The 13,343-nt window shown below is 48.9% G+C and overlaps 1 protein-coding gene across 6 annotated transcripts in view; it reads right to left on the reverse strand.

Annotated features, from left to right (window-relative positions):
* The window catches only part of ROGDI (rogdi atypical leucine zipper), a 23,924-nt gene extending 11,034 nt beyond the window's left edge, over positions 1 to 12,890 (reverse strand). For 5 of the 6 annotated variants that reach the window (XR_010434621.1, XR_010434620.1, XR_010434619.1 and 2 more), the window contains exons 1-10: positions 12,790 to 12,888; positions 10,379 to 10,450; positions 9,021 to 9,103; positions 7,633 to 7,687; positions 7,022 to 7,102; positions 4,549 to 4,644; positions 3,208 to 3,306; positions 2,617 to 2,730; positions 726 to 775; positions 76 to 202 (exon numbers count right to left, since the gene is read on the reverse strand). Coding sequence is in view for 2 of the 6 variants with exons in the window: in XM_064672354.1 (XP_064528424.1) it covers positions 76 to 202; positions 726 to 775; positions 2,617 to 2,730; positions 3,208 to 3,306; positions 4,549 to 4,644; positions 7,022 to 7,102; positions 7,633 to 7,687; positions 9,021 to 9,103; positions 10,379 to 10,450; positions 12,790 to 12,831 (819 nt within the window). In the remaining 4 variants the exon portion in view is untranslated. Of the gene's footprint in view, positions 1 to 75; positions 203 to 725; positions 776 to 2,616; positions 2,731 to 3,207; positions 3,307 to 4,548; positions 4,645 to 7,021; positions 7,103 to 7,632; positions 7,688 to 9,020; positions 9,104 to 10,378; positions 10,451 to 12,789 lie in introns of all 6 variants that reach the window. The other variant, XM_064672356.1, reaches the window with a different exon arrangement.
* Positions 12,891 to 13,343: the final 453 nt, after the last annotated feature.

Raw genomic sequence — 13,343 nt, forward strand, 5'->3', positions numbered from 1 at the left:
AATAACATCGCATCAGATCTAAGGTCCTCTCAAAATCCAGAGTCAAAACCAAAGCCCCTTCTCCAAGCCCATTACCTTGTCCTTCAGTTGCTGGCAAAGCTGCAGTGAAACTGTGAAGAACACAAGGGCATCATTTAACCACGGGACAACACATTCCACTTTATGGACGTGGCTGACTTCATACCGCTGGCTGCCAAACTCACTGGAGAGGGGAAGAAGAGCACAGCTTCACACACAATGGCACAGAGCACAACTCCACTGTCCTCCATTCCCACAGGAGAGACTGATGACTTCTACCACATTTAAATCAGCATCTGGCAAAGTTACGAGAATGCAAAGACTCAGTCCACCTCTGACCAGATTTAGAGTTAAGCTAAAGGGTGAAGGCAGAAATTTCTTAACATTCCAGAGAGGCACAGAAGCAGGAAATGACGATGGCAACACCAATAACCGAACACTCATTTTGGTTGAAAACTCTTATTCTAACTAAACTCATGGCACTGTATGGATGGGCTGGATCCTAGAAATTCACACCTTTGGGCCTTTATGGACAAGTCATTAAAGAGACAAAACAGAACATTCACAGGCACAGCAAGTGACTCAGTCCAGCTTCTCTGCTTCACAGATGCTACAATGAAAACTGCACACAGCTATTTGGATCTCACCCTCAGCGCACACCTACACCTGTTACCCAGGTACACTACCCCTGTAGTGACTGTACTTACAACATGGCCCCAGGGTTGTGTAAAATGGACCCTCCAGCAGGCTTGAAGTTCTAGAGAAGGAAAAGTTCATTAGGATTTTGATGCAGTAAACAAACTACTTAGAAGAAAGGCATTTCAGGTTTGCACTTTCAGTAGCCTGACACCTAGAAATGCCCACACTCTATTTGCCTGGATACTCCATCCATATGTAATCCATGTTTTCAGATCCCTTTCTCCTCCTTCATTAAAAATATCCTACACAGTGGTGGAGTTCAATTTAGCTCCAAATATTAGCACTACAAAAATAAGATAAGAAGACCCAGAAGAAAAACATAACATAGATTTTTAGGGAAATCTTCCTTACGGAAGCACTGCATTTCATAAAGTTTAAGAGTTTAATGATGTTTTTACAGGTGTATTGGGTTTGCGTGGCCAGTTTTTGGTAGTGGGGGGGCTACAGGGGTGAATTCTGTGAGCAGCTGCCAGAAGCTTCCCCCATGTCCGCCAGAGCCAACTCAAGCCCGCTCCGGGATGGACCTGCCGCTGGTCCATCAGGACGAGCCCATCAGAGATGGCAGTGACTCCTTGGGGATAAGCTATTTAAAAAGGAAAATAAAAAAAAGTTATTGTGCAGAGGGAGAATATGTGAGAGGAACAGCTCTGCAGACCACCAGGGCAGTGCAGAAGGAAGGGGCAGGAGGTGCTCCAGATGCTGGAGCAGACATTCCCCTGAGATTCCGTGGGGAAGCCCCTGATGAGGCAGCTGTGCCCCTCCAGCCCACGGAGGGCCAGAGGGGTGCAAAGATCCACCTGCAGCCCAGGAAGGAGACCCACACTGGAGCAGGTGGATGCTCAAGAGAGGGCTGTGAACCCATGGGAAACCCATGCTGGAGCAGGATCCTGGCAGGGACCTGCAGACTCATGGAGAGAGGAGCCCTGGGAGCAGGTTTCCTGTTAGGATTTGTGACCCTTTGGGGGACCCACACTGGAGCAGCCTGTGCCTGAAGGGCTGCACCCTGGGGAAGAGTGACCCACGCTGCAGCAGTTTGTGGAAAACCGCTGCCTGTGGGATGGACTTATGCTGGAGAAGTCCATGGAGGACTGTCTCCTGTGGGAGGGACCCCACACTGGAGCAGAGGAAGGACTCCTCTCCTTGAGCAGTGGCAGGAACAACGTGTGATGGATGAACTGACCATGATCCCCATTCCCATCTCCCTCCACTACTGGAGGGAGGAGGGAGAGCCTGGGAAGGAGGAAGGAGTGGGGGAAAGGTGTTTTTCAGATTTATCTTATTTCTCTTTATCCTGCTCTGATCTTGTTAGTAATAAATTCAATTAATATCCCCAATTCGAGTCTGCTTTGCCTGTGACTGTATTTGGTGAGTGATCTCTCCCGGACCTTATGTCAACTCATGAACTGTTATATTTTCTCCCCCCTGTCTGGTTGCAGAGGGGAGTGACAGAGCAGCTTTGGTGGGTCCTGACATCCAGCCAGGGTCAACCCACTACATCAAACTGATCCATGCAACAGGTAAAGGAGAAAAGTATCCATCAAAACTCCATTCAGGAAATGCAAGATGCTACTTTGATGTAAACTGGATTAATATAATTATGCCCTGCCAAAATTACGCAAAATTATCAAACTATATTGTAAGTACTTAGTGATAAATAGTTACTGGCTTTCTCCAGAGCACTGGTATGTTCTTCTGGGCTAAGTAGCCATGCCCCAAATTAGATTTAGAGACAGTGCTCTGTGTGCAGCAGACCTAAACACAGACACTTAGCACCAGTTACCGTCATTTCTGCCTTATCTTATGCCCATAACATTGTACCAGGTAGCAGTGTGATCTCCTCCCTGCAGTGGGATGCAGGGAGAGGGAACTAAACAAGACTCAGGAAATAGCAGACATCACCTTGGTTGTGCTGGGCTGCAGCACATGGAGCTGGTAGACAGTGAGGCACAGCTTGTTCAGATTAATATAGAAATTCACAAGGATGTCTGGAGGCAGCACAGGGGTGAACATTTTCTGGTGAGAAAATAAGTAGTTTCTTTGTCAGTGAAAGGACCATCATTACTAATTCTGGGAAATCACTCCCTTTTCCTAAGCCACACTACAATTACAATGGCAAGAGAGACATTAGGAGAGAAACAAAGACTGAGCAGCTGCAGGCAACAGTTGTTTCTCTCACTGCCCTTGATCAAATGGTATGTGCACGACAGTGAAAAGAGAGGATGGAGCAATGTTCACAAGGGCAAATCATCCCTAGACAAGACTCCTGAGCAGAGAACAGAACTTAGGCATGAGGACTGGTTCTCAGAGAGTAAGTCATCTGCCACTCCCACAGGAAGATACAGAGCAGCCGAAACCACTCACAGTTTGCACTTGCTTCATCTCTGCCTCAAGAGACACTTCAGAAACCCACTTCCACCAGGATGCTGCCCAACATCCAAACTGTTGCATGCTGCCAGGCCTGTATGGAGGTCGAGACCAGCATATACTTACTGTGAGACCGCTAGAGGCAATTTCTGGTAGTGTTAGGGTAGCTGGAGTGGTCAGCCGATTTCGGGCTCTGGAGAGCTGCAACATCACAGCATCCATAAGCTACAAGATAACATACAGAAAACTACTGAGTGTGATCCCCAAACAGCTCTGGACAGCATGCTGCAGAATCCTACAGCCTTCTGCAAGTGTTACAACAACCACAATCACCCCCTCTAACCCTTCCAGGAATTCAGGGATGTATTGGGAAGGGGTGCCTGCCACAGAAATGCTGTTTAACTGTTACCACAATCAGACACTTGTGAGACAAGCCAGGAGTGTTCAATACCAGGGACTGACAAGAAAACAGCTATTCATTACAAGAATACCAAGAGAACATGAGCTCAATTACTGATGCCACAGAAGCATTGACAAACTCATCATCGTCATCTCTTCAGAGGAGGGGGCATTAAGGAAAAAAACACACTGCTTTCACATTCTCCCCATTCCCACATCACAGGTACAACTGCTGAATGGGCTCCCCCCCTCCATAACCAGCTATGACCGAGGGAACTAGAAAGAAGAACCAGCTCATTGTGAGGCCAACCCTGCCAGAAACCACAGTTCAAAGGCTCTATTCAGGCAGACTTTCTTTTCCAGAAAAAAACGGGGAAGCAACATAGGTCTGTAATAGAGCTCATGATTGCTAAGATGAAGGCATTTTATATTATGACTAATTCCTCTCCCTACTTCCACCTGAAATTAAAAAGAAAATAGTTTTATTACCTAAACTTCTCCCTATGAGCAGCCCTTACCCATGTGGAAACTAAAAAAGGTATAGTTTTCTCATGTTTGATGTTGTGATGGATTGCAATGAGCAAGTTGAAACTCTGGTGCCTTCAGAGAGAACTTCCAAGCAGAGGGTTGGGCTTCACTGCCATGCAGCAGCTGCTCTATCAGACCCCAGCAGCTACTACTGGCAAGTGAGAAGTCACTTACAAATCCTCAGTAAATCACAAGTACTGTCATCTTCTCTTTGCTGATGGCTGCCTCACTGCTGCTCTTGCCAGCAGCACTGATCAACAGAGAACTGTAATCACATCATCCACAGAAGATCAAGGAAGATCCTCCCAGATTATCACTGGTGTGCAACAGGGCACCAACTGCTCAGATTACTGATGCCAAACTGGTACAGATTCATATCAAATACAAGGTCACATGGACACTCCTTGACACAGGTACGACTGCAAAGTCCATTTCCATTACGAGACTCAGACAGCAATGTGCATTAACTGTGTTTAAAACAACAAATGGAGGGAGGAAAAATGCATGTTCCTACCCAAGCAGCAAGGGCTTTCTCCTCACCTTGAGCACCTCTGAGCCTGTTTTGAACTGGTAGTTCACATCTCGGTTCATAAGCAGGTAAATGGCTTGGTTCACATGGTTTCTGGCATCCTGGATCTGCAAAGGTACAATGGCAGCCCTATGAAAAAAACACTCTCTCATACGTGGTGGCAAGTAGAGGTGATCCCCATTATCTCGCTGGCCTTCAGAAAACGGTGTCTTCTCATATGCTAATGCCACGTCTGAACGCCAGACACTAACACAAACCTAACCACTGCTGCCCAGATGCATTATTGGGTTCTTCTCTCAGGGACTGGAGATGCAAAACAGTCTGACAGCTACAACCTGGATTGTCAACAGAAATATTGCTGCTGCCATGAAGGAACAGTGACATCAGCCACTCTTTTCCTGGGAGCACTCTGACCATGACTGCTCAGGTAGGAATTCTCACTGCTGATGGAATAGAGTGGTCATCTCAAGCACCACTGAACAATGATTTCTTCCTTAGCTAAAACCGACCAATCAAAGCTAAAACCAACGGCATTGATTACATTGATGATTTCTAATGCAGCGTCTCTGGCAGTATCCCAGAGTCCTTCTAGACTAAAATTGTTGGGATTGAGAGCTATCTCCAGCATCAAGAAGCTTTGCCATTGTGTGGGACTGGAACAGACTCAGGACACAGCTGGCTCAAGTTCCTCTCAAGCAAGAGGAACACAATTATCAAAGCAAGGTATCATAGGTGTATCCCAGTGCTTTCATGGGAGCAAGGACAAACTAGAGGAAGACAATGGCCCGGGGAGAAAGTGACTGGTGTTCAGCTTCAGGTAGCAACCAGAAAATTGAAAAAAGAAAAAAAACCAACAAGGAGTAAATGAGAGGGTGCAATAAATGGAAGTGAGAAGCCTGAAAGCTTGTATGAGAAATGTCTGCTGGGAGACAGACAACACAGCTTGGGGTATTTGTAGTTCGATAGATCTACACTGCCCTCCAGCAATCCTAGATCCCAGGACAGTCTTGTAGAGGCCTCCCTGGCATAGATCTGGACATTGGTTCCTTCTCATGCAGAACTCAAGGATCACAGAACAACTCTGCTCTTAGAAAGCACAGGTATGGGAGGCTACAGAGGGAAGAGAGAGATGGTAAGTTCACTGTCAAACTGCAGAGAGACTCTGCAGGTACTTAGGCATTTCCAAACATCACCCCCTTCAGCCTTTACACCTCCTAGACGTTTCTGAGCAAGTTAAATGGTTCCTGGCAGCATTACCCAACCAAGCAATGCCAATCCTGCTGTCATAATAATTTGCTTCATTCATATTCCCCCTTGTTTTTGCTCTGTTTTCTAATCAAGTTCCTCAAAATTTGTGTGCCTGCACTTGTGTTCCTCAAAAACATGCCTATACTACAATTCTTACCAATGACTTCGCTTTGCACAGAGAAACAAAACTCCAACTGGCACCACTCACTAAGGGAAGATACGATCTTTGAGATGCTCATTTTTAATTCAGAGGCGAAAGATCACCACATAATCACTTTAAATGCTTTTGCACACAGTCCTTGAGGCACTCACGCTCCACATCTGAACAACATTACAACACAAAGTGCTTGCAAGTAAATAAAGGAAGCTGTTTTCCATAAAAGCCAGTAGAAGCCTATTAACCAGGCAGCAGTACAAAACAGCCACAAAACAGGATGCACTGCTGAGTGCTGTCAGAAAAACTTCCTTGCCTTGTTGCAAGGCATAAACAAATCAAGTTGAGTTTGGCATTAACATCGCAAGTACACAATTTTCTAGATTTCTACAAAGTTATCAGGTAGAGCTTTCACTTTGCTGCCAAAGCAGCTGTTGGGAATGGCACTCAGTGCCAAATGCACTCATCACCTAGAAAAATCTGAGACATGGCAAGGGGAAGCACAAGGAATACATCTTCCTCCAACCTACTCAGCTTTGACAAAGTACCTGTAGTAAACCACCTCCTCAAAATCAGGCACTAGTTCAGGTTCTGAAATCAGGTAGCTCCCAGCAAAATGGTGGGAAAGAGATTCCAGTTCTGGATAGCTGCATTCTTTTAACTCCTTACCTGAGGGAACTCAGACATGCTACAGGAGCACAATGATGTCCTCAGTGTAAACAAATGTATCCATAAGAGAATAACAGCAAGCTACTTGAGGCCCCTGAAGCTACTCTTTGCCCTGCTAGCCTGGGTGTCATAGGCAGACACAGGACAGTCCTGCATAGGCACCTTGGGCAGTCTTTTAAAGGATCATGACTGCTATGCAGACAGCCTTCAGACTGCTGGTGTGTCAAGAATGAGCAGAACCCATCTCTTCCACCCAGCACTGTAACTGAATTTAACTGCACCTGCTTCCTCCCTGAGCTTCTACCACTGAAACTCATGTGAAATGGACATCAACAGTCTCTCTCAAAGGACTACAACGACTGCTCAGAGGGCACAGACACTACAGATGGGTGGGCATCTAAAGCCAACAGTACCTGCTGCAATTTCCACTGTTTGTCTTCCCGGAATGCAAAGTGCAGGAGCTGATTGTTTCTGGGCATTTTCAGATTAACATCCTTGAAGAAAGAAATAAACACATGAGAGCAAGAAATGCCTGCATGCAAAACATGGGGGCTGCCAGTCCCACCCCATTCTTCCAGACCACCCTGGCAAGCTGCATTCCATAGTCATGGCACGGTCAGAACCTCAGTGCTCCTACAAGGTGATGTTAATACAAAGGATAGGTTTAAAGGCATTGAGTGAATTGGGATCCAGGCAGGACACATGACCTCAACTCAGAAAGTCCCCAAGGAAATTTGATACTACACAACAAACGTGGTAAAGGCAAGGAATCCCCATGGAAGTTGACTCCAGCACTCACCACAGTGTGGGGGTGGTGGGAGGGAATGTCAGATGCTGGGTCTTGGCAAACTGTAACAATTGCTGAAACATCTAGTATTTAAGGCCTATTAGGGAAGACTGACAGAGAACACTGATCACTGGTAACACATAACCAGGGTGACCTCCCACCCTGAGGTGATCAAAGGGTAATAAGGATGACACCCACCCCTTGTCGTATAAAGCAAGAAGCATGGCAAGTACTCACAGCTTGACATAGGGCGTCTCCCTGTAGTGTCAACACACCTTTCACCTGGTCTGTGCTGGAATGAGAGGAAAGATCTGGGCAACACCAGTCACAAGAGGCACCTACTGACTGCCAACTCGACCCTGACCCTCCCAGTCCTGTGTAGCCAGCCCAGTTCTTCCTGTGCGGGGTCTGAACGCTATTCCTGCCCAGTACCTGAACATTACACGTGCTTTCAAAGTCCCCAGCTCTTGGCCTATGGCCAGCTGCTGTCATATCCTTTACTGGCCACCTCACCCCAACTGCCCTGCCTAAAACATTACCTTCATTTCTAATCCCATACTTATCCCATGAATCACCCCTCGACAGTTCGGTTGTTGTTACAAACAGCTCCAGCAGGCACAGGCATAAGACAGTAAATGAATTACTGACATTGGAGGGTTAGGTGGTTAATACAGAAGTTGAAAATTACAAACCACACCTCATCCCAAGGAAAAAAACCTAATATAAATAAAACGTCAATAAATAAAACCCCACAACCCAAAATAAATAAAAAACTCACACCCCAAACCCTTTGAAAAATCCTGCAAGATGACTCACATCTACAATGAACAGTGAGGGGAGAAGACTGAAACACCTGGGCCTTCAGGAACTCAGTTTGGCCACACCTTGCACTCTACTACATTAGACAGAGACTCTTTAGACCAACACTTTGCAAGATTCACCTTGCAACAACAACAAATGAAAACTAAGATTAAGCTTAATATTTTAAGATCTGAAGAAGACAATCTTCAAACCCAGTACAGAATTACTGCATCACCCCTTGCAATGCTCCCTGTGCCGTTCCTAAGGACTTGCTTTGTGACAAGCTTGCAACCTTTGCCAGAGCAGCTATTGAGACTAAAGGCTATGGTGAAGATCAAAAACCGGACATCAATTTCAGAAGAACTGCATGTCTGCATCACCTTCTGCACAAGCCTCAGTTTGCTCTGTGTGAAGGAGATTTACTGTCTTAGGGAGATTAGGACAAAGGTTAAGATTTGTCCACACAGTCATAAACCGAGCCAAGAGCAGAATTCGGGTCTTGTAACTGCAACTCCCTGTGCCCAGAGTCATAAAAACGCCCCTTGGCAAACTGCCCGCACCAGCATGGAGCAAGGAATCAGTGATACCAGGTGTCAGCAGGAAACAGCACAAGGCTGGCTCGGGCAGCCCTCAAACACAGCTATCAACTGTTACCTTCACCTGCCATGAGAGTTTGTTTGTTTGTTTTCCTTAAAGCAAAATCTTCTATTAAAGAAAACCCCACTACTCCAGGGGTGCTACAGAGCCCTTCACCACAGATGCTCCAGGATCTGCACCTGTTTGCTGTAGAGGGAAGTGACCAACTGACCACCACCACCACTTACCCTGATGTGCTCAGTACGAAATTCTCCTGCCTGACAGCTGCTCCTGAGCCACTGGTGGGCAGAGCAAAGCGGTGGGAGGCCTCCTGCCCGAGAGAGGACACAGTGAGTGCTGGAGCATCTGCACCATGAGCCAGGAACAAAGATAACACGGACACCAGCAAGTGGCCAAACGGTGAGTGCTCACCTCTGCCAGCCTCCTGAAGCCCACCAAGCAGAGCCCCTGGATTTCATCCTACTGCAGGACCAGCACAGTCCAGAAGGCTCAGTGTGTGCAACCCACAGCAAAAGACGTTTGGAAATCCCATAACCCAGAGCTGGGCAGTGCCAGAGGGGTCCCCAAGCTGCCCACAGAAGGAGCAGCACCCCTCACAGCCCAGCACTGCATGCCCTCAGCCACCATGGTGCTGCCCCTTATCACAGCTGAGGGAAGTCTGGAGTGAAAATCAGTCCCCCAGCTGGTTATACTGGCTGGTGACAATGCTTTAATCTCTGTTCTGTAATCACACTTCACCCTTAAAACTATGACAAATTCTTCAAAAAAGGTATTACATATAAAGGTACTGCAGGCTTTTGTCACCTGCTACTGACTCCCATCCTGGGGTTCTGAGTCAACACCACGGCACTCTGGCACCTGCCCCTCACCTCCACATTTTTGGCCCTCCTCTTCCATCACTCACTAATTCCCCAAAACCTCAGTTTTAAGGGGTTGGGCCTGTTGAACACTGACCCAGCAAGCACATGGTACACTCTCAGTGCACACAGTCCCCCCTTGGCCAATTCCCCTCTGGCCGCTTGGAAAGAGCCAAAGCTGCAGCCCATGCTCAGGCTGGAGAAAGGTGCTGCCCACCTGGTTCAGCTGAGCACATCAGGCCTCTGAAAGGGGCAGGTATCAGCAGAGGAGTGAGCATGTTGAGGGCGGGACGGTTTTGAACGAGGAGAGTGCATGCTACTAATCACTGCATAAGTAGCAGCTGTCAGCTAAAGGCCATCACGCTCATTTCCACCATCACATGACGGAGCTACAGGCAGATCCAGATTCTGTTCCAGAAAATATTCACCTCTCAGGTAAATGCCTGGCAGATAGGTCTGGCTGCCTCCACTTACCTTTTCAAAGCAGCTCTCAGCAAAGAGGGTCAAGAAAGAAGTAATCTTGGGGAAATCAGCTCTATTGGGAGTCCTCAAAACCAGAGGGCAAGCAAGCACTAGGGACAGCTCTGGACACGGGTGCTGGATGTTTCCATACAGCCTCTACTAAGAATTTTTTCCTCCAGGGGAAACCTCCGACCATTCCTCCACATGGGAGGGCAAACAAACCCACAACACAAAACGCAGACAAAATTAACAAAATTGAACCTCACCTTCAAAATATCCTGCAGCTGCCTCAAAACAGCATGGACCTCTTCTTGTAAAAGCCATTTAAACTCTTCTTCCTACATCATGGGAAAATAGTAGTGGAATCATGAGAAGTCAAACAGTGGAAGTAAATCTCTCAGACGCATGTGAAAATTATTTAAGTTCCAAGTGTGGTGCTGTTTCTGTGCTGTTTAAATCAAGGAGAAAAAGAAAAAGATTTCTTCCTGGTTTGCTCAAACACCTCAGTCTCCACATCTCCACTTGTCTATCCCAGTCCAATGAACTGTCCTCATTCTTGTCCTGACTTTGTTTAACAAAGCAGCATTCACACAAATCACTGTACCAATAATCCCAGAATTATGAAAGAACAGGCAGCACGGGATGCAAATTTTAGAGCAAAGTAGAAATCCTGCTGCTTCAAAATCTGGAGCATCTTTTTAAGCTGCTAGGATGGGCTGACCTGGCTGCCAGACACCAACACAACCTTCCCCACTGCCCCTCTTGAACAGGCTGGGGGAGGAAATAAGTTTGTGGGTTGGGGTAAAGCCAGGGAGATCCATTTCCAGTTCCTGGCACAGGCAAAACTGAGCCAATTTGCAGACAAATTTGTTGCCAATTAGATGGTGAGAAACAAAGATAAAAACCAAAATGCCCTCCCTCCCAGCATTTCCCCAAGTAACAGCAGCCTAAAAGCAAGTCAAATTGAAAATGGGGTGGGGGAGACACAGACAATCACTGGGCCAAATTCAGTAACCAACAAGTTTGGATCTGACGACTCATTGTCTCGGGCCTCCATTAGTTGCTGCCACAGAGAAGGCTGTATAAAGCAGACTCTCAAAGCACAGCTAATGCTTCTGTTAAACCACGAGATCTCATCCAGATCATCAGAGAAGTGGGGACAAAAGCAAGCAGACTTGTTATCCTGTAAAAAAAGAGAAATTTTCCATGTAGAAAGTTATGGAAGGGAATGAATTGAGCAGATTGCCCAAAGAAAAATGGGCAAGGTGTGGTCAATTCAGAACTTTAAGCTTGTGGTTTCTCTGGTAGACAGCTCCCATTCACCATGAGGCACACAAAATAACCACTCATTGATGTGTCAGCACCTCACACAAGAGTTTTCCCAACAACTAGTAGGAGAAGGCCAAGTTTGTTTCAGCATTCACCCAAAGCCAGCACACACAACAAAGCCAGGCAGGACTCCCTGTTATCCTTCAAAGAAGTCTGGGTGCAGGACCACTGACTTCCACCATTTAATCCTGGTCTGGATTTCTGGGAATCATACTGATCACAGAATCACAGACTGTCCTGAGCTGGAAGGGACCCATCAAGTCCAAGTGTGGGTCCTGCACAGGACATGCCAACAATCCCACCATGTCTCTGAGAGCATTGTCCAAATGCTTCTTGGACTTTGTCAGCCCTGGGGCTGTGACCACTGCCTTGGGGGAGCCTGTTCCAGTCCCTGACCACTCTTTGGGTGAAGATCCTTTTTCAAATATCCAGCCAAAACCTCCCCTGACACAGCTCCATGCCATTCCCTCGAGTCCTGTCACTGTTCACCACAAAGACAGATCTCCCTGCTCTTTCTGTAGCGCTCGCTCGCCTCCAGATTCCCAAAGGAACAGTGATCCCATGGGTGCAGCAGACTCCTTCAGTGCCTCCACCACCCACCGGCACTATGCAGGTGTTTCTACTTCAAAATCCCACTAGTGTCTTTCTCCCCTCTAGTCACAGCAAGAAATCTCCCCCTCCACACTAATTTCAGACTGAGTCAAGTTCATGCACCACATCTGTGCACTACATAGCTGTATTTTTGGGAATGCTGCTCATAACCTTCCAAACCACATTAACGTGAGAAAGACCTGTTTTCTCCCGTGGCTTTCCACTCAGCCCGATGGATCTCTGAACCGCCTCCCCAGAGCGGAGGTCTTGCTCCTCCTCGCAGCCGCTGTCCCGGGGAAGCCGCAGTGGCGGCTGCTCTGCGCCATCCCCGCTGCTGCACCAGGTCCCCAGGGCGGCTCTGGCCGTCGCCATGTGCAGGGCCTGTCACCAAGGTCACGGTGCACACTCGGGGTGCGCCGGGAGCAGGGCGGCCCCGCCCGGGGCACACTGGCACGGAGACCCGAGCGCCGCCGCCGGGGGAGGCCGGAGGAGGCCCGAAAACCTGGCCCGGCCACACGGCCGGAACGCAGGCACCGCCTGCAGCCGGGGCAGCTGCCCCGCGGTCGGGACCGGGCGGTCCTGGCATAGCGCTCGGCCCAGGCCGGGGCGCAGGAACAAGGGACGGCCTTTCCACCCCATACCGCGGCTCCCCGCCCGAGCAGGCAGAGCGGGCCTGCGGGGGCCCGGCAGGGCTGCTGTGCCCGGGGCGGGGCCGCTGCCGCTCGCTTCGACCCCGCCGAGCGCCCGCCTGACTCACCAGCACCGCCCGCTCCGCCGTGCTCGCCATAGCCGCCGCCATCCCGCCGCCGTCCGCACCGCCCCCGGCGGCCGCGGCTCCGTCCCGGGCGCCGCCATTGGCTGCGGCACCGCCCCATCGCTCCTTCATTGGCTGACGGCACGGCCCGGCAGAGCCTGATTAGGCAGCATCCCGTCCAGGGCCCCTCCCACTCACGGTCATTGCCCGGCCCGGCCCCGCCCATGGCGCCTCACGGCAATGGCCCCTCACAGCCCCGGCCCCGGCCGAACGCGGGGATCAAACCGAGCTGCGCGTAAGAATCCTCAGGAATGCGTGAAAACGTGCAAGTCTCATCGCCTCTTCTCAACACAAATACATTTATCCTGGCAGTGAGATCGGCGGGTTCGAGCGGGAGCGAGGGGGCCACGCACACAGAGCCTTCATCGGATCGGCCCCTCGTGGAAATGATCCTTCATTCCCGGAGCAGGGAAAGCTTCCAACAGCACCAGTTCCTGCTGCAAGCACAGCTCTCGACTTTGTCACGTTCTGCGTTGCTTCTAGTGGCAGTGCTCTAG

The sequence above is a fragment of the Pseudopipra pipra genome, chromosome 16 (genome assembly GCF_036250125.1).
Source record: "Pseudopipra pipra isolate bDixPip1 chromosome 16, bDixPip1.hap1, whole genome shotgun sequence".
Taxonomy (NCBI): Eukaryota; Metazoa; Chordata; class Aves; order Passeriformes; family Pipridae; genus Pseudopipra; species Pseudopipra pipra.